The 26,094-nt window shown below is 37.4% G+C and overlaps 1 protein-coding gene across 1 annotated transcript; it reads left to right on the top strand.

Annotated features, from left to right (window-relative positions):
• Nucleotides 1–164: 164 nt before the first annotated feature.
• Nucleotides 165–25,992, top strand: LOC135470242 (tetraspanin-15-like). Its single transcript, XM_064749065.1, has 8 exons — nt 165–317; nt 5,080–5,265; nt 6,298–6,372; nt 16,015–16,110; nt 17,284–17,400; nt 17,675–17,725; nt 19,107–19,223; nt 22,702–25,992. Exons 1-8 carry the CDS (start codon nt 174–176, stop codon nt 22,780–22,782), a joined length of 867 nt encoding a protein of 288 aa, XP_064605135.1. The 5' UTR covers nt 165–173; the 3' UTR covers nt 22,783–25,992.
• The last annotated feature ends 102 nt before the right edge of the window (nt 25,993–26,094 follow it).

The following is a 26,094-nucleotide window of genomic DNA, read 5'->3' as shown; positions in this document are numbered from 1 at the left end:
ATGCTTTCCAAAAATTTGAAGCCGTCAAAACGAAGCATGCAGTTGGTGGTGGAGTTGGAAATCATTGTAATCTCTCATTTCGGCCTTTTTTCTGGTTAAGCATTTACATTCTGAATAATCCTTAACCTCATTTGGAATGACGTTTCTGCAGATTAGTCCGAAAACTTGACGCGATGGCGGCAGAAAACGAAGATGGGAAGAAGATGCTTCCAAACAGCGACAGCAAACCACGCTCGCACCCGCGAAAACCGCTGTGTGCATGCACAACTTACAGTCTGAACAAATTGTTTCTCTTCATCTACGCATTTTTGTTTTTGGTGAGTATATAGTGTGTAAGATGTAGCCGGCTGCAGGCGCCTCATCTTGACTTGCATGCAGCTGCTGATGTTGAGGTCAACCACAGCATGCCGTGTTTGTGAGCAAGCAGTGTGATAATGTTGTCTGAAATGTAACACACTTAAATGAGATAGCATCAGATGAAACAGTGTTTGTAATTTCGCTCAGTTGGAAATTAGCGACTTTTGCAGACTGGGAAGCTGACATATTTCTTTGCCAGAAAGCGAAAGGAGGGTGAACCTTGGCATGGTGGTTTTTGTGGTGGGGGATTTTTTTTTGATGAATTCATTGGTGAGAATCGCCAGAGGCCCATTGTAGAGGCATGAAAAATTGTAAAGAAATTTCCAGAAGTAGTTTCACTCAGTACGCTTAATGATGTAGACTGTGTGTTATGGTCAAATATCAGCTTTTCGTGATGTTTTCTTCATTGTTTTCTTGGGATTTATATGTTATGATTGAGCATTGAACAAAAATTAATTATGTTTGGAGTCGTGCTTTCATTTATTATTCATTTAGTTTTATGTTACGAAAGGATATTGAATAAGCTTGTACTATTTTGAGGATAGTGGCGGTAGATGTCATTTACCAGTTGGTACATGTACCTTGATTGCCTGTGATAGTATATCTAGCAAAAAGATTTACAGCTTGTAAGGTACCCTAAGTTCATCTGTTTAACAGTTCTTAATAATATTTAGGCCTACCTTGCGGCAGCCGAGCGTTTTGTTAGTCACCAAAATGGTGAAAATAAAGAATGTGAAAGTTATTAGACGGCAGGTATGCCATTTGACCTTGACCCCAGTGCTACAGCTAAGGGCGTGCAGCTGTAAATGTGCTTAAAAAGTAGATGATACGCATCTAAAATTAAAACAGCGTACTGAATATTCAGGACAATTTGTATGTACTCCTAAATTCCTGAAAGCTAAAGCATACATATGAGATTTAAAGCAAACAATCATGTCAAAATTGAAAGTAGATATCCAAAGTAATTTACGTGCGCGGCGCTCTCCACGACATGTTGGTTTTCAGAAACTGAAGGTTACTGTACTGTATTAAATCTTCCTATTATCGCTCTGGATGTATGGTTTTAGTTTTACACCGATGATCATTTATTTTGTGCTGTTGTAAAGTGTCATCGAGGGTCCAGTTTCGAACGTGTACATGTATCAGTGATTTCTGAGGAAAGAAGCTAATGCGATGAATTACAACAATCACGAGAACGGCTTGTGTTCAGATACACTTTAGATTTATACTGTATACTGCCAGTAACTAAAGTGCAAATAATAAATTTTGTCGTCTAATATCTTCTACATTTGGATCTAGCATAACAAGTGTATCATGTTTTGATCTTGAATCGGCTGTTGTTCATGCATACAGAAATGTTTTGACAGGTGAAAAAAAAAATTACCAATCGCATTAGGCAAGTTACCATAAAATAAAATAATACTGCAACCCCTGCTATCAAAACAAAATGAGAAGGTAAATTTGTCAGTGAGTGAGTTATTGAAATAAAAGTAGTAGGCCTACAGGTTGATGTGTAATGAATAAATGTAGGCCTATGAACATCATTCAGATTCATTCCTCGTGAGGGAGAGCTAAAATAATTAATTTATTCTAGAATGTTAGGACAAGTCGTAATTGTTGGCAATGGACCTGTACATGCATATACTTGTAGTCCTATATGTTAGCTACAGGAATCTCTGTACAGGTAGGTCTATGTAGGCCTAGATATGCCTTGATCTGTTGCCACGTATGGCAGTAGTGCAAATAATGAAGGTTTTCATGCTCACCCTAACCGAACAAATAGAAATGGTGATGACTTAGTTGAGAAAAACAATTTGAGAAAATGTCTACAATCTTACAGTATATCATAATATGATATTCTGGTGCAATGTGTTCTCTTTAATGTCATGTCATAATGAGGCTGGGTCAGGTCGTTCTTTACAGACAAAATAACTGATAGGCCCTTTGCAGGTGGAGAAGACCAATGAATTGTATTAGAAGATAATTGGTCATTAGTCATAAGAAAAATAAAAATAGAAGAGCAATAGACAGATTTCACAGCCCATAGGCTGAAGGTTTTTGGGGCTTTTTTTGGGTGTTGGTGCAGATCTGTTTTGTTTTAATCACTTAAGTATCTCCCATCTCATTTCTTTCAAATTTTCCCTCTTTTTGTCAAAAAATACCTGAATGGAAACAAAATTTCTTTTAATATTTTATCATGTCATTTGAGCATAAAAGTGTTAGTTATTGAAAATAGGAATTTAAGACATATGCAGGGTGAACAAGCCTTGGGCTTATGGTGGAGGAAGTCCGTCAAATTATGCGGTTTGCTCTTTACACAGGGCCTTTATGGCAATACATAAACAGTTAGAAACAGTAAATGCTATTCCATTTTTTTTGAAACATGAAAACACTCATTAATACATCACTATATACACCAGCTGAAATTATAAATAAATATTCAAGAGTTCCAATTTGCTGATTGAAATACTTTTTCAAATATCTTGACTGAAAAGCTGAAAGTGATGGTGCTGTTTTTGTTTTGGATTCTAAACTGTACCCTGTACAAAGCACCCTATTTATACATTCACCCTGTTTTTCAATTGAAACCAAAGGCTGCACTTATGCTACCCCATCTCACCATCCAACTGAGTGGGTGGTTTACTACCCTTATCATGCAGGCATGGTTTGAAGAGTAAGTGAATGTAACGGGGTGTTTCTGTGATAATAGGCTACAAAAGACACCTCTTGTATTCTGGCTTCTGCCTTGCTCTGTTACAATATAAGTGAACATGACGTGCTTGTTCAGTCAGTCTCTGGTAACAAAGTAATTTGTTATTCAGAATGTGGATGTATTCATTCTTTGAGCATAACTAGTTAACCGGTATTATGCGAACTCATTTGAAGCATTCCCATGTACATGTAGAAAAACAAAACTTCATATTATCAACTACATGGATTATAGTGGGCTTAATTGTCCAAAAAATAAAATGTTAACCAGTTCCACTTTAAAAAAACACAAGGGGTTCTCTGGCAGAGGCGATTATCACGCCAGCACGACACAATGACCCAGGAGCCTCTCACCAATGCGATCGCTGTGAGTCCAAGCCCAGCTTCCTTTCCGGTTGTAAGCAGGAAGGCCTCCATCATAATGCTGGCGGCCGTCGTATAAGTGGAGTATTCTTGAGTGTCGGCGTAAAACACCAATGGAAATAAATAAATAACAGAACAAACCCTGTTGAACTGCCTATATCGTCTAGCACAGAGCCTGGGCGGGCAATGTCATGCTATGAAGCTCTGTCGGGATTAGGTATTCAGAAGCCCTGTAAAGCACAGGCCTGTGGACAAATCACAACTACACACACTGTGTGCTTTTGCAGAAGCCATGATGTGGACTTAATCTGTAATAATCCCTACATGTCATTTGTTCAGCTCTTAGTTGGAACCCTGAAATTATATAAGTTTAACAGTTTTACAGCAAATATTGTGGAAGGGAAGAGAGTTGCAATGGATCCTTGTAATTGTACCCGGTGTGCCGAAAGCGACTGGGCAATACTACAACTGATTTTGGCTCTGGTTTTTCTCTCACGAATCAGACATCCATGGAATGATGGTAGTGCCAGTGGAGAATTTGGCATGGTTTTGCAATCCACAAAAGCTGAATATCCAGGTCAAGCCGTATGCAAGTGATACCAATAGTGGCACAGCAGACCAATGGGGCTAGTCAGATTGTGAATGACAGTGACAAGAGCAGTACGTTTTGCTCAACACCAGTGAAATTAGCAGTCAAAAAATGTTTTGAAAAAACATAACACCAGTAACAATAATACAGATTCAGTGAAATGTATGGAAACAGTGATTAGTACTCTGTAACTCATCCAGTAGAAACAAATGTAAATTTTGTTAAGAGTTCCCATTCTCCCAGTCACATTGAGGTCAGGTTGGTAAAAATGAGTCTGTTGTAGATTTTCATGCTTTCCCACTACATTGTATATAGATATGTTTGTACCTAATTTCAGTAGGCAGGAACATACTCCACTGCCAGTGGTTTATTGAGAAGAAAGATGTATGTGTAGATTATCATATGTGATGTCTGGGTTCTATATAAATATAGCTTAGTGGAGGTACATGTATATCCACAATGTCTGTATGGAAGGTATGGATTGATCTCTTCCCGGAGGGAGCTGGGTGAATAACAGAGATTTAAGGCGGACTGCAATGTGACCTAGTGTCATAAATAGTCACTCACAAAGATACAGGTGCATATAAATACGGGTGTATGTCAGCACAGGTCACCATACAGCAGCAATTCTACAATCTCTCTGTTCATTTATTTGCACTTCCATGTTCCATTATTCATTGTCTGTCATACTGCAGGCGTTTTATGTGATGTTTAAATGACATCAATACAATGTAAATGAATAGCATGTTTTCACACCCCCTCATGTATTGCAGATATACTCATCTAAAATTCAACTTTTCAATGACCTTAGGAAAGACTAGCAGTCTATATAAGTTTTGTCAATAACGCACAATGGTACCGGTACATGTAATGTATGTATTTGAATAGATAATTGAACTTGAAATCGACATGTCAAACTGATGATCTGTCAGAAGACAAAATTTATGATCCAAAGTTTTAATTTTTTAAACCTGTACTTTTTACTCATACATGTATATTTTGAACTAGAAATGTGTTCACCATGCATCATTTTCATGACCTGACTTTTTTTCTTTTGGCAGATAATCGGATTGATACTGTTGGTGGTTGGGATCTGGGCAGAAACAGAACGCCGCCAGTACCGTTACCTCAACAACCAGTTATCTGCTCCTGTTGCCCTACTGATATTTGTTGGACTATTCATCGCGGTAAACTCACTATTTGGAGTCCTGGGAACGCTGAAGGAAAATGTTACGCTCCTTAAATTGGTGGGTATTAAAAAATACAGTATTTTATATGTGCCTTGATGAAGGAGATTTAGACGTTTGCATATGTTTTCTGTTTAGACAAAACACAGCCTGGGACTAAGATGCTTGTGAGGACTCTTAAAGTGGGGGTACAATGGGAGACTTGAGGATGAGCTACCCAGGAGTTCTTAATCGCTGTAGAACATGTCGTTTTCTTTTGTGAAGTTCCAGTGCTTGTGTACTTTGCATGTGTTTTATGAGCACCTATATACTGATTGGTGCGATGTAATAAAGAAAAGAACAAAAAAGTTCACAACTTTGGACTTTTTTTACAAGCAGGAGGGAGATTTACGAATTTCCCATTGCAGCTATGGGGAGGGAATTTGTTGATTTCCCCCCTCTTATAAGTAATCAACAATGTTTTTGTGGCAGTTTGCAGAGTCAAACATTTCTTGCAGACCACTGCATGGTCTTTCATCATTATGATGTGCATACATCATTACACAGGAGAAAGTCAGTAACTTGCAAAGGTCAGTGGTTTTTCCCCAGGAACTCTGGTTTCCCCCAGCCATAATACTGACCTCCATTGCCTAAGTAAAAATTCTTCAGTATGGCATTATAAAACAACAATGATAAATGGATGAAAATAGATAAATAAACTGGCAGACTTTATTAAGTGCTGAAGTTTACCAATACAGCAGGTGCTGTTTGCTATCATGAACGTATCGTATCCTCTGTAAATGCCTTTATACATACTTACTACATGTACTTTGAATCTGTCATCCTCTTCGTCAGATTCTTATCCCAGTACAAGAGTTCATCCTTTAAGAGTATGTTGTGGTGATAAACTATTAAGCCCATTACCAGTCACCTTGGTGTGTGTATCCTGCCTCTTGGTGGGGCTTCAGGTGTGATCTTTTTTGACATGGTGTTTCAAGAATGGAAGCACTTCAGATGTGGCTACTGGGGTACATTAAATATGCTTTTCAAGTGTAAGTAAACAATCAAAGTCAGTGGTTGATGTTAACATATTAGTTTTGTTCCTTTTTGCAGTTCCTGGTTCTAACAGTCTTGGCATTCCTGGCTCAGGTGGTTATTGGTATTTTAGGCTTTGTCTTCAGAGAGAGGGTGAGTATTTACTATCTATAGAAGACTTCAAATTTGGCTTGTGATTAAGGTGCACAATTTGACAGATTCTGAGAGTTTGTTTGACCTTAGGTGTTTTGAGGTTTGTTCAGCATGTAGGATGATTTCCACCTGGAAAATATAGGAACAAATGTAATATTTGATGACATTTATTTGCCTCTCATGGTGCACTTCGTTGGGCAGAATTTTTGATCATTTATTAGTACATGTATTCACAAGGAATGAATGATTATGACCTAATTCCACTTCTGCAGTATTGCGGCCATATCTGCAGTATTGCGGCCATATCTGCAGTATTGCGGCCATATCTGCAGTATTGCGGCCATATCTGCAGTATTGCGGCCATATCATGGTGATAACATGTTTCTTTGAAGAAGTTACCTAGTTTTTTTTAGTTGTAATTTCCAGCAAAAGGTAGATCAGAGAACTACCTCAAAATCAGCTCGTGTCAACATTGATGTGAGCTAGGGACTCTGCCTTGATCCTCATGGTTGCTGCAAGAATGAGTCTTTAACATTTCAGTTGGGGACAGCAGTGCTATCACAGCATCCTCTGGCCTAATGCACCTTCCATGTTCAGAATTTTCAGGTTGCCCTTAACAGTAGATTATGAAAATTGTGCTTCTAATTTATTTTAAAATGAACTTTTGAAAAAATTACATATGTTCACTTATTTGCTTGCTCCACTTCTTGGCTAAAAATAATATGCCCTAATATTCAGTTAATTCAAATTTCCGTCCTGATCAATGATAGTCAATGAAAGTCATTTCTCAGGACCCATTTGGTTGGGCTGTTGAATGTCCTGTTTCTATATGAACCTGTATTGTTACTTTTTCATCTGTTAATGTTCATACTACGGTCATTATATAAATATATCCATATGAGAGAGACTTTTGGGACCCAAGGCAAAAAAAAAATTGGATGAAAATGTCAGGATGCCTCGGGGATGTTATCAACTGGAGTGATCCTTGTGTCCTGTTTGAACAGTTAGAATGGAATCATGTCACTGTGGAGCCTTGATAAACTGACTTGGAGAGAGATCGGTGCTTTGCCAGTAGCGTGATCACTGATTGACTGAGGATGACTGTAACCAGGCCTGGGTCCGGAGTAGGGAGTATATTTACTAAGGGCTAACCCAGGCAGATACATGCCTCAGACTCGTCTGATCATGGACAAATTCTGAATAGCCTCAGGCACTATCATATTAATAATGTTCTAACCTGGAAAAGAGAAAAAAACACAGGCTTGCAGCATGTAGACAGGCTTTTGCCAATATTTGTAATCAACACTTTTTCTGGGGTGAGGAATTCAAATTTGCCTTTTTCTTTCCCCAGCACATTCTGAATTTTAAAAAAAAGGCTGGAACAATTTGAAAACCTTGGCTGTAATATCAGCAAAATGCTCTATGATGTTCTGTTTAAGGCTCACTGAAAAGATCAAATGTGTATCTGACTTGCACTGCATTAACACCTGTGTACCATGAATAACCTTTTGGCTGCTTTATCAGTTCCAGTAAATTCAGTCGACATAACTGTGTATTGATTTATCAGATGTGGCAGAACGGATCAATTTCTCTACATTTTGTGCAAACATTATTTGACTGCATGTATGTTGTGTGCCAGACTATTCATGAATCTACATTGCTGAAGTCATGCATACATGTATGTGTTTTCTCATCCACCTGATTGTCATCGTAGAGGTAGAACCAGTGTGGAAATTGGTTTTCACATGACTGCACAAAAAGGACGTATTTTACCACCCAAGGAACATGATAAAAAAGTACTTCAAACTGAGTTCTAAAGAAATTTGAAATTGAGTTTTATCCATGTGGAAAAAACATGAAGTTAGATTGGAAAATATTGAGTTTCCTTACTAACTTCTGAAAATTCAGTAGTAATAATTCGGGCTGTGGGAACTTGATTGCCAAATTGGGTTTGGTGGAGAAAAAGTGGCTTTAAAAAACAGACTGAATGTTAATACTAGTTTTATTCCACAGTGTAGTGAAAGTGATGGATGTTAATTTTGGTTTGTCAGTCTGTCCATCAGTGTGTCTGTCTGGCCACTGTGCTGTCCATCTGTCTCTGAATCATTGAAGTAATTGATTATGCAAACCTCACTATTATGAAATTCATAAAATTTGCAAAACGTATGCATAGATTGAGTTGGTTTTCAAAGATGTCGGGTTCTGCGCTGTGAACCTGCACGCAAAATTTTATGCCAGTCAGAAAATTCATACTGTAAGATTTATGTGCACAGGTATTTTAAAACTGACAGGTTGTACATGTATGATCAAAAACTGGTTGTAGTAAAATGTGTGATTCTTTTTTGTTAACAATTTAAGGATCAGTATTTTTAAATGCATGTACATGTAAGTAGATGTAGTCTACACTGGCCACCAAGTTTTTGAAATAGAGCATTCGGTTACTGATATTCAGGTTTTCATGCAGTAATGACTCACATTAGTCATCCAGGATTAATTTCTTTTTGTACTCTGAAGACAAGTAATTACATGTATTTCTATAGGCTGTTCTTTTTTGTGCTCTGCAAATTACAGCTTGTTGTTATGCACATGTAAATGACTTGTGGCTGACTTTAAACATGTGTGTGCCAAGCATGCATTTATACGTGGAGCCTCTAACTCACAGCTCAGGCAGTGGTTGTAATTGGATTTGTCAGGGGAGACCAGTTAGTTTTATTGCCCATTATTCTCTGACATGATTATGATGAAGGGAATAAGGCAGTCAGTCAAATGTCAGCCTCAGACTCCTCAGCTGACTACCAAAGCCTGGCTGGTGTATAGGCATAGTGGAGCTTTATTTATCTATATAAACCTGATGAGAGTGAAACATGCTCCTGATGGGATAATAAGCCCCACTTGTTTAGACTGACTACATTTAGTCACTTCTGGCGCAGACAGTACTAGATTTGACACCATAATTGCAGCGCAGTGCCATTACAGCTGTCTTACTGTTAGAGCACACCTATCAACTTAATATCTAACCTTGCAATTTTGTGGTGTAGAGAGATAAGTGAGAATAAACCATGACACGTAATGGTTTCAATTTAACCTGATCTGCAGAGCATGATGTAACTAGAAACACATATACATACAAATGTGTACATTTCTCTGAATGAAATGTTTATCATGTGGCCGTTCATAGACTTGTGATAGCTTTCTCGGTCTGTAGACAGTCCTCTCTTGGCAATACTTAGGTTCAGTTAGTGGTGTAAATGTCTAACTTGAGTGACAGCTGTATTTATCAGCCTATACACAGTGGGATAGAATCTTGGCTGGGCCATATCTCTGTACAGTAAATTACTAATGGCCGCCAAATGAAATCCTAAACCTCACCAGTGACTTGTAGTTAAATCTTGTCTAGGCTATTTTTCTATCACAACTGTGGTTAGCAGACTAAGAAAATATCTTGTCAAGGCCGGTTGGGTATGGTAGCCATGGTTACAGGTAAACTTCCTGATATAAGTTGCAGTAGCACAGTCTCGGCATAGTAGGCATTGTAGAAGTGAAATATTCTCTAGTATGGCATTTACTACCTTGCTTGGGTTGGTCTAGATCAATCTGTTACTATGTTCTTGGAATAAAGTTGAACATAGACTGGAAGCACTCGCATTATGCTGTGCTGCAAGACCATTTTCAATCCACATGCATGTATTTAGTTCGAACTGGTCGCGAAGTACATGACATTAATCAACGAGTCTTCCCAATGAGCTAAATCCAGTTTGATCCAGTTAATCCATTACTGACCAATGGTCAGATAGAGCCACATTTTACAGGAGATTGGCTGTTGTCTGTTAATATGTATACTTGTTCTTGACCATTCCCCTGAGTAGTCCCTGTTAACCCCAGGTTTATTTCCCTAAGGTGCTGTTAGTGGGACCACCCTCGTAGACTGCTGCTGTGTTAAAAAGCTCTGGTCACAGGTTGTAGGGATGTATAACCTAAGAAGAACCTTCTGTTGGTATAGCTCTGTGTAACCTGCATGAACCTGACTCTGTGTAGAAAGTGTAGGTTTAGACCTGTCAGGAAGGCAGAAGTTTTCACTGGACATTAGCCGCATTTTGGATCTCCCATTAGAACTTGATACATGAGTCGTCAATAAACTGAAGAAGAGTTGGATATTTCCGCTTTTCTGATGATAGCAAAATAGAGTGCCAAAAGATTTTGTCATAATAAGTCGCCATTTTCGAACTTATATTTGTCCCACTAGTGTATCGTGTCAGATTTATGAGTGGAACACAAGGTTTTATATTAAAGTATAGTCTTCAAATTTTAATCTGAAAATGTGGTGGACCTTGCCATTATCAGGTGTCATTATCATGTATAATTGAATTCAAAAGAACGATCAACACTTCTGTGAAACAAGCATGCTACAGACGTTTTTGTTTTGTCTTGTTTTTCCTGTAAGTCATGGTTGATGGCAGTTTATGGGTTTTATCTAGACACATATATTATTGCTGCTGAAGGACATAATCTTTCAAAGTAAGTTCTGCTAAACTACAGATGGCTTTCAAAAGTTTCTTTTGTCAGGCCATGTTTGATTATTGTTCGTATTTTGCTGTAACAGGCAGGTGCCATCACTATATATCTGCAACAGTTTGCCATTTTTATATTAAAGATAATATATTAATGAATGGAAATTAATTTGTAAGTTTACAGAACTGTTTATAGCAATGACAATGATGGGACTTGATCTAAAGGCGGGTTATTACTTTTGCTTGCTAAGGCTGTAAGCTGATCAGGGGATGAAGCTTGGGATGATCTGGGTGGGGGATTCTGACTATCCTGATTGTTATGGTCTATAAGATGCGGCTACTTGACAGCTGGTCTCTTCTAACCAAACCAATGCGGCTACTTCACACCAGCTCTCCACTAAAATCAATACCTTCCCAAATTGGACAGAGATATCCGTCCACTAGCAGCACAGAGGAGAGAGGAAATTGTAAGAGAGGAATTCAGGTCAAGATAGGCCCCTCTGTCAGTTAGCCAACCTTATTAGTGTAAACCATAAATTATTGAGCTGTTGTTATTGTGTGTCTGCATGTAGCTATATAAGTTGTCTGCTAAGATGCAATGGATCAATAATTCTATATTTACTTGCCTATGTCTGTCCATTTCTTCACTATAAGCTGTGTTGACACCCATATATAATATGTTTTGTATCATAGGTAATGTGAGGTCTTCCACAAACAGTACATTATTTTCCCTCATTATTCTTACATTTTTTTGTCTTAGGATAAACTCCGATATGAATCATGTGGTTGGCTCAACTCAACATACAAAACCTCTGCTATTACATGGAGAGCTGCTTGAGTAACTGTACATATCATTGAAGTGCTGAGTAAATATACATTTAGAAAGAAGGCAAAGATAACAGCCTAGCTATGCTATAGTGGTTGATTATGCCATCTTTTCCATTTTACTCTACATTACCGCCTATTAGGGATATTATTTCCATATCTGTGAGGATAATGTACTGTAAAAGTCCCTTTTCAACCACTAAAGCACTTTCTTCATTGGCAGTTATGCATACAATTATTGTGTTAAAAATCATTTGTTTGTGTCATTAAAGATGACACAATCTTTATAAGACTGCATATTATTTCTCTCACACCCCATAGTTCTCTCAGAATGTTTCAAAATATTTTTTGAAGAGGCAGTTCAAAAGGTTAGAAAAAATTAGGGTAGCTAGGTCAGAGCATGCCGATTGTGAAGAAAATTGAATGATGCTTTGATACATACATGTATATGGGCATTTCTCTTGATAGTTATAGGGAAAATAGTGAAGCTGTTAATAAGAGTAATTAATTTGCACTTTAATGTTCATAGTCATCTTCCGTCAGATTGGATGTGTTTTGGAACTAATATACATCGTTGACTGCAGGTTCTCCTGATTGTTTGTGAAGTCATATTTCTCACAAGTGGATGTTTGTAATCTTTGACACAGTTTCTTCTTACATCATGATTGTGCATGCTGTTTTGTGTTAACTTCATGGTCAGCTACTTTGGTAAGGCTGGCGTTTACTTCTCCGTGGTGGTTGTAGATGGTGTAGTTTGCCATGTCATCAGTAGAGATAATTACACAAAATCGAATAACATCCACAGGTCTTCTTCAAAAGCTCCACTTATTTGGAGACTACTCAGTGTAGGGGATACATTTATTTGTAAAATGGATATTTAGAAGTACGTAAAAGTGCAGTATGGTTATATTGGCAAGCTAGTGCCTATTGATTTACATATAATGGGATATTAGAAGTGTACAAGGATATGTAGCTCGGGTGATATTGACAAGCTAATGGGATGATATCAGTATTGACAAGATAGTGATACCTTCTTATATTATGTAATGGGATATTTAAAAGTATGTACATGTAGTTGGGTTGAAATTGGCAAGATAATGGGATGATATCAGTATTGACAAGATAGTGATACCTTGTTATATTTATGTAATGGGATATTTAAAAGTATGTACATGTAGCTGGGGTGATATTGAGTGGAAAGTCAGTTATAGTTGTACCTGGTCATGCTTAAGTACACACAAAGGGATGCATGGTTTATGGAGTCAGTGCATGTTGTGGGATCCAGACTGTGTACAACATGAGGTAACTTCTGCCCTCTGCAACAGATGTGGCAAGTGGCTTGTCTTGGCTGATAGCATTTTACTAATGGATGTAATTGTGCCTGGGGGATGTGCAGAACAAAGACTGAAATTAGAGGCCTGCCACATAGAGGTGACAAGCATCTGTCCTGTGGAGTGGTTGCAATGTGCCTTAGCTGCCCACCCACCATCTCACTTCACAATGTCCCTGTAAGGCCAGTGAGGAAGTGGCTGCATCAAGGGTACATAATGGGCTGTCAGACTCTATAGATCTATGAGGAGAGCTTGTCAGTGAAGCTGGCGCATTAGATGCAGTCATGTGATTTGATGACATCCTGTGTGGGGTGAGTCATGGCAAACTGGATGAGCTGTACGACTGAAGCACACAGCTTATCCAGTTATCTAGCGGCTTACACGCCACTGCCCCATGCAAGTTTATTGATATCACAGGTGTATTTTGGCTTAAATTGAACTCATTAACAAGTGTCAGGATTCCATATGCTGCTCGGGAAATGCAGTTCACTCATAAAAAGCACATATACTCATGTTGTAATTAAAAAATTAAATTAAATCATTTGTATATTAAAAATGCATACCATTGATCAAAGCGTCCGTTTTGGGGGCGGAAGATTAAGGGTCACTCCTGGATTGGGTCATACTAAAGACCTTAAAAGAGAAATTTGTAGCTCCCTTGCTTGGCATTCAGCATTAAGGGGGTGGTGCAACGACTGGTTGACCCATATCAGTATAATGGCTTTGGTGCTTGCCTTTGGTAAGTTGTCTCAGTGAAGCAGCACTAGATAAAAGTGCAGAGGAAATAGGTCCTGCTGCAAAGAGGCACATTACACACACATGCAGACGTCGTCATATGACTGAAAAATTAAGTATGACGTTAAACCCTAGGCACTCGCTCGCTCAGTTAATCGATTTTAGTATTTATTTCGATGACTACTTGTATGTCTGATGGAGATGAAAATTTAGTTATGGACTCGTGCATAAAGCTAACATACACTTTATCAGTGTCAATGGGAGACTCGAGGATGAGCTACACAGAATGTCCAAATGACAGTAGAACACAACCTTTCCCTCTGTGACGTTGCAGTGCCTGTGTATTTCATACATGTTTTATAAACACACATACACCAACAGTTGTGAAGGTAAGAATTAATGAGTTCATTTAATGAGTGGACCATCTTGATACAGATGGGAAGGAGTTATACGAGTTCCCTTTCACATTTTTTTTGCCTGTAGGGTGCAGTAAACCATCGTGGAGTAGAACTTTTTTTTTCCTTTATTCAAATACATTTTGAAGTAAGCATACTCAGCTGTAGTGATATCACCCCTAAACAACAAGCATCCCATGTTAGTTGCATATTTCTTTTCTTTTTTGCTATCAGCTCGAGCTTAACTGTGTACCAAAGTTCAGTATTTTATGGAAAAAGGTATCTACTTTTGAGTATGGTTTCATGATAATATAACAATGATTGTAAACTTTTGCATATTCCAGCATGAGTGTATATGTTTTATTGTGGTATTATTACATTGATGTGTAGAAAATCAAGTGATCAAAATATCATGCAGGGATGTGAATAATAACATAGCTTGGCCTTTAATAAAGCTACACAGTGGTTATGTCTTTATACCATTTAACCGTTGCTGTATTATTTTCTGGATAAATCAGTCAACTTTATGCATCATACTATGTCTTTGGTTTAAAAACAGATTTGTGACATTTTCGGGTACTGCAGATTTAATTTATTCTTCAGACTTAAAGGTGTTTATGCATATTTATATCAGCACTTCGCCATATTTCAGCTTTACTTGAAAGAAACAGGAGAGAGTAAGCCTGTGTTTTCCCTGTGTTGACATTTGGGTTGTTATCTTGACCTGAATATAGCCACTTGTGCCTATGTGCACAATGAACTTCAGCAGGCACCATGATAAAATCCACGCAGTGTTCTTTATTTTACCCATTGTAGGGTGATAATGCATGGACTTTGTTACTGACCAGCTTTTAGATTGTAACTGATACTCAAGCATTGTTAAAAGCAGCATTACATAGTTCAGAATCAACCCAATTACTTTTACACCCCCCCCCCACCCCCCCCCCCCAAAAAATGTTCTGAAATAAACCTACATATACATGTATGTGTACTAGAGGTGTAGGTAAATTTTCATTCAATAAGGCAGGAAGTGGATTGTCTGGTTTCATAGTGAAGAGTGCTTAATTGAAAACTGTTTAATGATAAGGAGATTTATGAGGGAACGAAACAATGCTATCTTAATTTATTTTAAGCTAGACAGCATTCATTTTAAGTTTTGAAAAAAACATATATGTCCCCATGGTTGTCTACCTGTCTTGCTCTCAACAGATTCAAAAGCACTTTCTGATTCAAAAGTAAATCAGTTTGGATGATTCCTACTACTACACAGAGAAGAAAATTAGGAAGAAAGAAGAAATTTGTTAGAATTCCTTTAAATATGAAAGAAATTCATCAGAGCAGTACCGTTCATAATCACCATTTGCACTGCAAGAGTGAGACATATATTTAAACTTCTACAATTTCTTAACAGCCAATTCAGATCTCCAGTGAGGCATTAAGCCATAATTATTCCTTTGACTCTCATCCAAGTATACTGTAGTCCCGCTTTCAAGTGAGCTTTTTTTCCCTGAAGAGGGCATTTTCTCTTCAGAGCTTGTGAACAAGTCCTGTTTATACCATCTTTTGCAGACTCCTTCTTTCGTCAAGTTTCAGCCTTCAAAGCAACAATTACTGTTATTTTCCGTCTCTTGAGATATTCAGTGAATTGTATGATTGCTACAATTAATCCATCCAGAGGACTACCAGAGACATTAGGGGAAATATCTGTACTAGTTTTCAACTTATTGCTTGAACTTCATCTACTGGTGCCATTTTACTATGAAGTTGCTACCTGGCACAATTGTTAGTTGGACTAACAAGTATACTAGTTATACTGATAACTAATAAACATTATTCCATATTTTGCAGATTCCTGCTTTGACAAAGCATGGTTTCCTGTTTGCCATTGAGGATTATACCAGTAGTGATAATATACGGCTGTCTGTGGACCGGCTGCAAATGGGGGTGAGTACATATGATAATAATCGTAACATGTGCAAATGATAAATCACCACAGTCGTAACATGAAGAAATGATAAATCACCACAGGCGTAACATGTACAAAATGATAAATCACCAAAGTCGTAACATGTACAAAATGGTAAATCACCACAGTTGTAACATGTACAAAATAATAAATCACCACAGTTGTAACATGTACAAATCATAAATCGCCACCATCATAACTTGTACAAATGATAAATCACCACAGTCGTAACATGTGCAAAATGATAAATCACCACAGTTGTAACATGTTCAAATGATAAATCACCACAATCATAATATGTACAAATGATATCACAAATGATATATATATGATAAATTACCACATTGCCATGGTTTAAAATCTGGAATAGGGAATTCAGATTCCAGACTGTTGCCTGTACCTTTATTTGCCTGACTAACTCTTGATGTTTGCCCCTTAGGCATACATTTCTGATGTACATAAATTTGGAAATGTAGAAAATGTTTGTTCACTGATGCATCAAACTTCCTATAACAATATATGTGTTTATACACGTGACGCCAAAAGTTATCTGCACCTGGCAGGTGAATGGATACTAGAACGTTTGTGGCATAAATTGTGATGTTGGCCTTTTGTTTGTGGAAGTTGTAGTCTGATTTTCAATTTATTGTCAATATCACTCCATACTTTTGATGAAGAGCCTCCATTAAGTGTACACTGTTTTGTTGTCAAACCCCTGTTAGCTAACTTTAATCATTCAAGTTTCAGTCCATCCGGTTAAGGGGCTAATAGATCATTGCCTTTAATTTGTTATAGAATTACAGACACTATAGATGTTCCTTTTCACTATACTTTGTTAACTTTGCTAGCTGAGTATAGTGTGTAGAGACCTTTTGGAGGATTTTATCTGCCTTCACGATGGAGACATATTGGAATGTTTTAGGAGGAGAAAGCATCATGAATAAAGGTTTTTGTAAGTTTTGGGCCCATTTCTTCAAAACGGCATACAGCATTTTTTTATCATACATTTGTCGTATTGTCCTATATGTGTGATTATCGTGCATGTACAACATTTTTGTGAAACTGGGCACAGTTCTGCGACAATGCTATAATATAGACCTGGAGAGTGATGTAAGGAGCCTGACATATTTCATGGAAATTATCACTTTCAGTTGGAATGCTGTGGGCTCGAATCGTACAAGGACTATGAAGAGAACGCTGACTTTGCATGTGGCTCTGGCAAGCCGGAAGCCTGCAGTGTGCCCCAGTCCTGTTGCAGACCTGCAGAAGTGAGTAACTTGTGAAGCACATTGGCATCTGTGTCTTTTGTCAGCTGTGCTTTGTTGTAAACTAGTGAAAAGCTGTGAAGCTAAAATATTTAAATTGTTACCCCATATGGTTAAAAAAAGAACTCATCAAAACTCTCACTGGTTTGAGTTATTTCATCTCTTTACGCAAATAAATTAAATGAGCTCTTGTTGACTCCCAAGACCAGCTTGACATCTGATATTACAAGAAAATTAGAAATTTGGTTGTGTTTAAAACATGTGATGTTTATGGTAGGATGGGACCCGGGATGTGAACTGTGGCGTGGCTATCCGGTACAATGTTTCGGTAAGTATATAATTCTGCATGAATGTTTTAGTCTAAAAGTTAAGTATTATTTTTGAACTAGATACAATATAAGGCATACCCATCTCTGTATACATTTAAATTGCTTAAACACTCGTAGCGATAGTAATCGTTTGTTTAATTTTTTTTGTAATGGAAAGTTCATGTGGAAGATTATGACATTTTTTATGAAATTGTGAAAGAATTAGATCTTGTAAACAGTTTATGGTTTTCAAATCTACTCATATTGATGAAATCATCAGACCTGCCTTCTTTTCAAATTTGGCATAGTTTGTTTGCCATAGATGTAGAAAATACAATTGTGCGCCAAAAATTAGAAAATTTGCTTAAACGCCATACATGGAAGAAAATAAAATCAAGTCCAGTTTCATTTTTATTGTTATATATACAGATCCATTTTTGGTATCTGATCCACTGTTTTAGTATTACCTATTACACCGAAGATACAGTAGGAAAACTTGTGAATTAATATGGTTTAAATTTAGGGCATCAAGGGTTTCTGAACGGTGACCTGGTTAATCCGTCTTTTTATGTCAACCCTTGTCATTGAGCTAGCTTTTCCTGACAAAATGGCTGCTAGCAGTGAGGTGCCCAAAGAAAGCAGATGTAAAAGAACACACAGCCACTTACAATCAGAAATTCTTGAACAAATACACTTTAATTCTCAGAATTAAAGTGTCACAGCAGGACAAATCCAGACCATAACATGATCTGTGTATGGCCCTGAAAAGTTTTCTGCCGGTCTTCAAATGCCGTTCAAGTTACTTCAAGTGCAACTTAATTAACTGTCAACAAACTCAAGATTCAAACTATCAGGATTATTGAAGAGTGACATTTGTGCAAGCCTGAAAAATTTTTAACATCACAGAAAGCAACCAGTTAAAATAAGCCTCAGAAAATATACTGAACACAATGAAGAGTAACACCAGCTAATCTTGTCTCATTATGTAGAAAATACAATGGCATGGACTAGAACATACAAAATTTTTCTCTCAATAATCCAAACTATGACACCAAACATGTCTTTTGTTTCTCTCTAGGGCACCTCACTCTCATTTTTGGAAATTTCTGACATCTCAGTTTTATTGACACAAGTTAATTAAAACTTTATTTTGTATTGTTGCTTCTTTTTGAATTAATTTTAAAGAGGGGTTGAAAATATAAATGTAACAGACTGGCATCAGTGGTTGTCGCGATTTCGTGTACATAAAATTTGATTTGTACGCATAAGCAGGAGTCATCTTACATTCACTAGGTGGTAGACAGGCCTGGTTTATGCAAAAAATTTCTAGACTCATTGATCTTGGAATAAACTTTCATCTTTTCTGATGCAAAATGCATATTATTGGGTGATTTATTGAAGAGTGTGAAGATTGAAGAACGGATCTTCTACCGGGGCTGTATTTCCACCTTCAAGACCTGGATTGTGGAACACCTGGATGTGGTTGGGGCCGTGGCTCTGGGATTTGCCATCCCTCAGGTGTGTACAAGTAGAGGTAGACCAGTTTTTTTCACTGCAGGTGTGCAGTTCATGTATATTGAGTGTGGCACTGAAAGTTGTGCAGTCATGTCAGATTTTAGTAAGTATGTTTGATATAAAGTCAGATTGAGGGACGGGAATGGTGATCTCATAGTGTATATCTTATCTCTGTAATGTACCTGTACGTTTTATGGATCTTTGGTGAGAATTGCCAGAGTCTCATTATAGAGGCATGAAAAATTGTCAAGAAATTGCCAGAAGTAGTTTCACCCAAGTACGAAGTGTCAGTACGCTTAATAACATAGACCGTGTGTTATTTTGCAAATACTAGTATTAGCTTCCTTTCGTGACGTTTACTTTGTTGTTTTGTTGGGATTTGTTTTTTGTCAAGAATGGTTATCGATTGCGCTTGCACTATTTGGAAGATCGTGACGGTAAATGCCTCATACCAGTTGGTACCTTGATTGCCTTTGATAGCGTATATAGCGAAAAGATTTACACCATGTAGGGTGGACTGTTCATTTATTTACACTATGTAAGGCAGCCTACATTCATGTATTTAACAGCTTCTAGTAATATTTAAGCCTACCTTAAGGCAATCAAGTGTTTTGTTAGTCTCCAAAATGGTGAGAATAAAGAATGTGGAAGTTATCAGATGGCGGGTATGCCATTTAACCTCGACCTCAGTGCTACAGCTAAGGGTGTGCAGTTGTAAATGAGCGTAAAAATTAGATGATATGCTTCTAAAATTAAAACAGAGCATACTGAATATGCATGATAATTTGTGTGTACGCCTAAATTCCTGAAAACTATAGCTAACATGCAAGATTTAAAGGAAAAGAAAACTTTAAAAAAATGACGTTATAGGCTGAAAAGAGCATGTTTTTTCTGTCTGGTGGTGCCAGCAGGATAATTTTGCGATTTTTCCTTGCCATACTCATAAAGCCTGAAAACGGCAAAGCTGGCATAAATGCCTGAGTCCATGGCGTCCTACATCTTTAACACCCTTGTAATTTATGCTGGAAGTGTGTTGCCTCTCAGCCAATGAGAGTCGTGTTGATGTAAATTCGGAACCTATGTCCAACATTCTTTGTTACCGATTGTCAAGCCGAAAACAAGCTGTACTTTTCGCTACCTTCTGGGTAGAAGAGTTCTACCGGAAATGTATGAATTGCACTTTGGTGGTTTCCTACGGAAATTCTACTCCTAACACAGAAGACTTCAGGACTAATTCTTAGGCAGAATGGAGTCCCCCCACAGCGGATTTTGGCGTTGACTTTATTAATAATTTATCAACTTGAGATACATATTAGAATTTTTTTTATGGCATGCACCTGCAAGGAAATGCATACTAATTTCAGTGGTATTTGATTGATATTGAAATTTTCTTCTCCTTTAAAGCAAAGAGTCAAGATCGAAAGTAGGTCTCCAAAGAAGTTCATCTGCACGACACTCTCAACGACATGTTAGTTTTCAGAAACTGAAGGTTACAGCAAAGGCTCATGTACCACTACTACACGACTACTGTGATATTTGTATTTGTCACATTTGTAATTGTGACATTCTCTAGTGTTGAAGAAGATGTAGCAAGGGTTAAAAAAATGGTCATTTGAGTTACTATACAGCCAGTTCTCTACTATACTGCGTTAAATATTCCTAGTATCGCTCCCGATGTATGGTTTTCTTTCTACACCGATCCTCAGTTATTTGTGCTATGTTAAAGTGTCATCGAGGGTCCTGTCTCCAAAGTCTTTGTGTATCAGTGATTTGCGAGGAGAGGAATGAAATACGATCGTGAGAACAGCTAGTGTTCAGAAACATAGATAATCAGTAATTTGTGCTGTTGTAAGGGTCCAGTTTCGAACGTGAACATGTATCAGTGATTTCGGAGGAAAGAAGCAAATGCAATGAAATACAGCAATCACGAGAACAGCTTGTGTTCAGATACACTTTAGATTTATACTGTATACTGCCAATAAATAAATACAGCAAATAATCAATTTTTGTCATCTAATGTCTTCTACATTTGGATTTAGCATAAGAAGCGTATCATGTTTTGGTCCCAAATTGGCTCTTAGTCCTTAATATTGAAATGTTTCAACAGGTAAAAGGAAATTACCAGTCACATCAGGCAGGTTACCATAGAATCAAATAACATTGCAACCCCTGCTATGAAAACAAAATGAAAAGGTAAAGTTGTCAGTGAGTGAGTTATTGCAATAAACCCAGTTGGCCTACAAATTGACGTGTAATAAATAAATGTAGACCTATGAGCACCATTCATGTTCATTCCTTGTGAGGAAGGGCTGAAATAATTAATTTATTCTAGAATGTTATGACATTCGTAAAGTCGTAATTCTGGGCAGTCGACATGTACGTACATTTACCTGTAGTCCTATATGTAACTACAAGAATCTCTGTACAGGTAGATCTATTTAGGCCTATACATGTATGTCTCTTGATTTTATCAACCCCCTTCACTCAGTCAACTTAACGCTTTCCAGGTGTGTTGCAAGGGACCCAGAAAAGTCAAGTGTTGAGTATTTTCCAAAAATGTGTACTGCGGTAGGCTTACCCAGTACTCCTTTTCTTGGAAAAGTAAGAAGGACCGCACTACCTCTGAAATTTATCTGTAGCACTGCTTGACCCCTTGGGTTACTGCACAGTAGTTGATCTTCCTAATTGCATGAATGCCAACAAACTTTGGTCTGTTGAAGAAGTTATCTGTTAAATTGTGGAATGATCTGTTAATTACGATTTCTATATGTGATGAACAGTTGGATGTAATTCTGAAAAGGTGAAAAAAAAAAGGTTGACAAATTGTACATGTATTTTATGTGTCCTTGCCATATTTGTACTGTTGAAATGCAACTATGCTATGTAAGGACCAAAACACGTATCCGATATGTTGCCTTGATCTGTTTCAAGATATGACGGTGGTACAAATAATGAAGATTGTCATGCTGACACTAACCAAACAAATAGAAATGGTAACGACTTAGTTGCCAAGAAATTTCGGGAAAATGTCTACAATCTTACAGTATATCATCATTTGACGTTCTGTTTCATTGCATTCTCTTTAAAGTCATATCGTAATGAGGTGGGGCGAGGTCCTCCATTACAGACAGAGTAACTGATAGCCCCTTTGTGGTTGGAGAAGACCAATGAATTGTATTAGACAAGAAAAATAAAAATATAAGAAAAACAATAGACCCATTTCACAGTCCTTGGGCAGTGGTTACATATTGTATATTGTATGATGACAATTTGATACTTGCAGGTAACAAAAGTACCATGCAAAATAAGTGTTTGTTGGCTAGATCAGCATGCTGCATGGCCTGTAGGTACGGAAGCAAAGTTCAAATGAAACCAAAGAGGCAATGAACAAACTGAAATGCAAACCTGTGTCAAATTTAAGTGTTAATCTTCAGGTTCATTTTCACTAAATATATGTAAATAATTATTATTGACATTGCAGATATTTGGCATTCTCCTGGCCTACTTCTTCATCCGTCGCGTTGAGGAGATGATAGTGTGGTACCGTGTCGGGAACTTCTGAGATTTCTCCACCCCGAGCAGGAACAGCCATATCTGTCCATTTTTTATCCTTGTACAAATATTGGCACTTATGGCTGGAGAACTTGTCCCTGCCCATGTGCATCCTGTGTAAGAGAGACTGGGCCTACTCACACAAAGCGGATGTAGAGTGTCCACAAAACTACCATAGCAACCAATGCTAAAGTCATAGCGTTACCATGGTAGTTACTGCATGTAACGCTCCAATTGCTTTGTGTAAGATGGACTAGAGTAACAAGAGCTACCCACTGTTTTGGTCAGCTATGTTTTCCCACTTTTCTGTTTTTCGATCTGTTTGATGCTTGAACAAACTCTGTACAGTAAATGTGCCAGAAATTAGGTTGTTTGTATTTTCACATTTTTCTTTAAATTTAGTTTACATTTATATTGTGTAAGTTTAAGCATAATATTTAGAAGACGTCCAGTTTGTGCAATTCTTAAAAATGGTTACATATTGTGTAACTATACATGATTTGTCATTATGCCAGACCAGAATGTAATGTGCAGAGTGCTTTTATCTTTTTTTACATACATGTATTTTACGTTTTTCTTTGGCCAAATACTTTTTATTATTGTACAAGGAATGTTGTGTTTTGAGCATTTTACACTTTTCATTCATGGCAGTTTTAAACATGAGAATGGTTCTTCTTACCATGACATTGAGATTATGTTGAGGTCAAACAGAAATAATAAGACTCCTTATGCATGTTTGCTGTAGTACTCTGTATTAAAGCCCCTCATGGCATTGTAAAGGCTACGGGGAACAAATTGACTGAAGAGATTGATGGGTTATCTCCCTTTGTATAACAGATTGCTCTTGTATATTTTGTATTGTACATGTATCTTCCCTTGTAATCAGCTGTATTTTGCGCCAATAATCAAAAGCGGATGTGCAAATGGCTTATATGGTTTAACAGAGGGCAACATGTTTTTTCTTTTCCAAACCATTACTTTTTTAACCATTGTGTAGTCCTTCTAGTTGGACTCCTAGATTCCTTATCTTAACTGTATATATATATATGTGCCGTATTATCTTACACTTATTGAAGGTGAACATTTTGATTATTCCATATGGACTGCTAAGTTTGTGTTCAGCAGCACAGGTCACAGGCACTTCACACTTTATACGCAAAGAACCAGGAAGGTACACATGCATGGGTACTAATATCCAGTTTTGCTCTTAACTGACAGTAGATAGTAAAGTGAATAACTAAGATAGACCATGTGTATATGAATGATATTGAAGATGAGTACAGCCTTAGCTGGAGAAACTTTTAAAGACACCAAACATAATGACGTGTACTTGTGTAGGGAATGTACATGTATTTAAGATAAGGACACATTGCCAAAGGAGTACAAAACGTATGGGATTTGACCCTACAAGCGAGTACAAGTGTCCTACAAGGTGATAATTTGGAGTACATTTTCCATGTTTTATGCAAACGTGTTTGACACAGTCTGATTTGGTTTAAGGAGAATGTTTGGTTCTAAGATGTCACAAATATCTGTAACTTTTGAAACAGCTGTCACAACACTTCACATCTATTTTCTCAACTTTTAACTCAAAATTGACATCGTCTACTTTATGAAGCTATATGGCACCATTAGGAGAAAAGCTACAGAAAATATTTGCAAGGGAAAATATCACAGGGTTACGTGTCCACGTGCACATCCATTGAGGATTTGAAGTCATCAGGCATATTTTCAGCCCTGGTTTGATGGACCCCACATGTAGTTTACATTTGTATGTCATTATTTTATTACACTAATCAAACAACTTACATGTAATTAAAGTAACTTTTAGTAGGTAGATGCATTTACAGTGTATAATTCATGTTGTTAACAATCGCCATGTTCTTCCTGTGTGGCCATGTTCAGCCATTCTTGTATCCTGTGTTAGCATTAGCTGTCTCACTGCCTCTGTATCTAGAACTTGCCACTGTCCAAGATGGATGTTGTGCATAGTAACAGATCTGATGTCCATTTGTGCAAGTTAAATTAATAAAGTTCCCACTTTCCTCAACTGATAGATGATAGGTATGTGATTATCAAGATTAAGGTGTCACACAGTTTGCTCTTTAACTAAGAGTCTTGTAGTGAAATTCTAGTCAATTCCCACTAACAGTTTTAATATTCAGACAGCACTTTACTTTAGTGTGAAGCACACCAGCATGGATTTAAAACTGACTGGGAGATCTTACTCAGTGTGCATGAGATATGAACATAGTGTGAAATGTGTGCAAACCATTTAAATATATCAGAAATATACCACATGAAAATATAAAGAATTATGGTTTGTTATTGACTATATTATCATCATTGTCAAATCTGAAAGAAAGGTGCTATTGTATGAGGTGAGAAATCCATGATCATGTGACCTGGGCATACTGCATAAGCTGGGGGTATCAACAGACCGTAACTGGTACTAGTACATGGCATGTGGCTGGAGGAAAAGTCTAATCTGTGATCACCTGGACCATCATATAGATAGACGACCAGGTTTACAGCAGAGAAATGATCAGTATATGTGCATCTTTACTTTGATCCACTTTTTCAAACTACAGCAAATATATATTTAATGTCAATTTTTTTGTAAAGAGTTTTCACACAGCATTTTTTTGCCAAATACCATGAATTTGTGTGGTTGATCATAACGTAATGTTGACATGCTGTACCAGAGTACCCAGGCATGATTACAAGATCAAAGCCTTGTGATCAAGCAGAGACCCGTGTCGAAGCCATTGCACAAGAAATCCTGAACTACATGTATCTGTTGAAATTCAGACTAGTAATATTTTGTTTCTAGTTCACCATCAGGAAGCACGACATATTGAAATCCAGGATGTCCGCCTATATCACTTGCCTTGATTTATCCACAACTTCCTCCAGATTTGATGAAGCACTTTCCTTTTTGTGAGATGCAGTTTTAAGGGATTTTGTAATTTTGTTTTCTGGAGTGAATCTGAATGTGTGTAGTTGTACATGTAAGTAGTTCTGTTTTTGTCAGTGCTAGTCCTCCTGACTGCAGGGTATGACTAGAAGTACAGATTGTCTTCAAGTTCGCAAATGCTAGAAAGCTTGTGGTGCTTCTGCTAAGTCACCTGACCATTTGACAAAATCTCTAAGTGTTGTCTTTGGTGTTCATAATTACTCACATTGACCAATCATGCAGTTTATTCAAATAAAAGTTATCTTGTAAAACAAGCCTTTTAGTGTCATTATATATCTACAACATGGCCTTAGATTCTTGTAAATCTTAGAGATGAACTGTAAGAAGTTGTATTACTTTATAATA

The sequence above is a fragment of the Liolophura sinensis genome, chromosome 1, assembly GCF_032854445.1.
Source record: "Liolophura sinensis isolate JHLJ2023 chromosome 1, CUHK_Ljap_v2, whole genome shotgun sequence".
NCBI lineage: Eukaryota > Metazoa > Mollusca > Polyplacophora > Chitonida > Chitonidae > Liolophura > Liolophura sinensis.
This window is presented reverse-complemented; position numbering and strand designations above follow the sequence as displayed.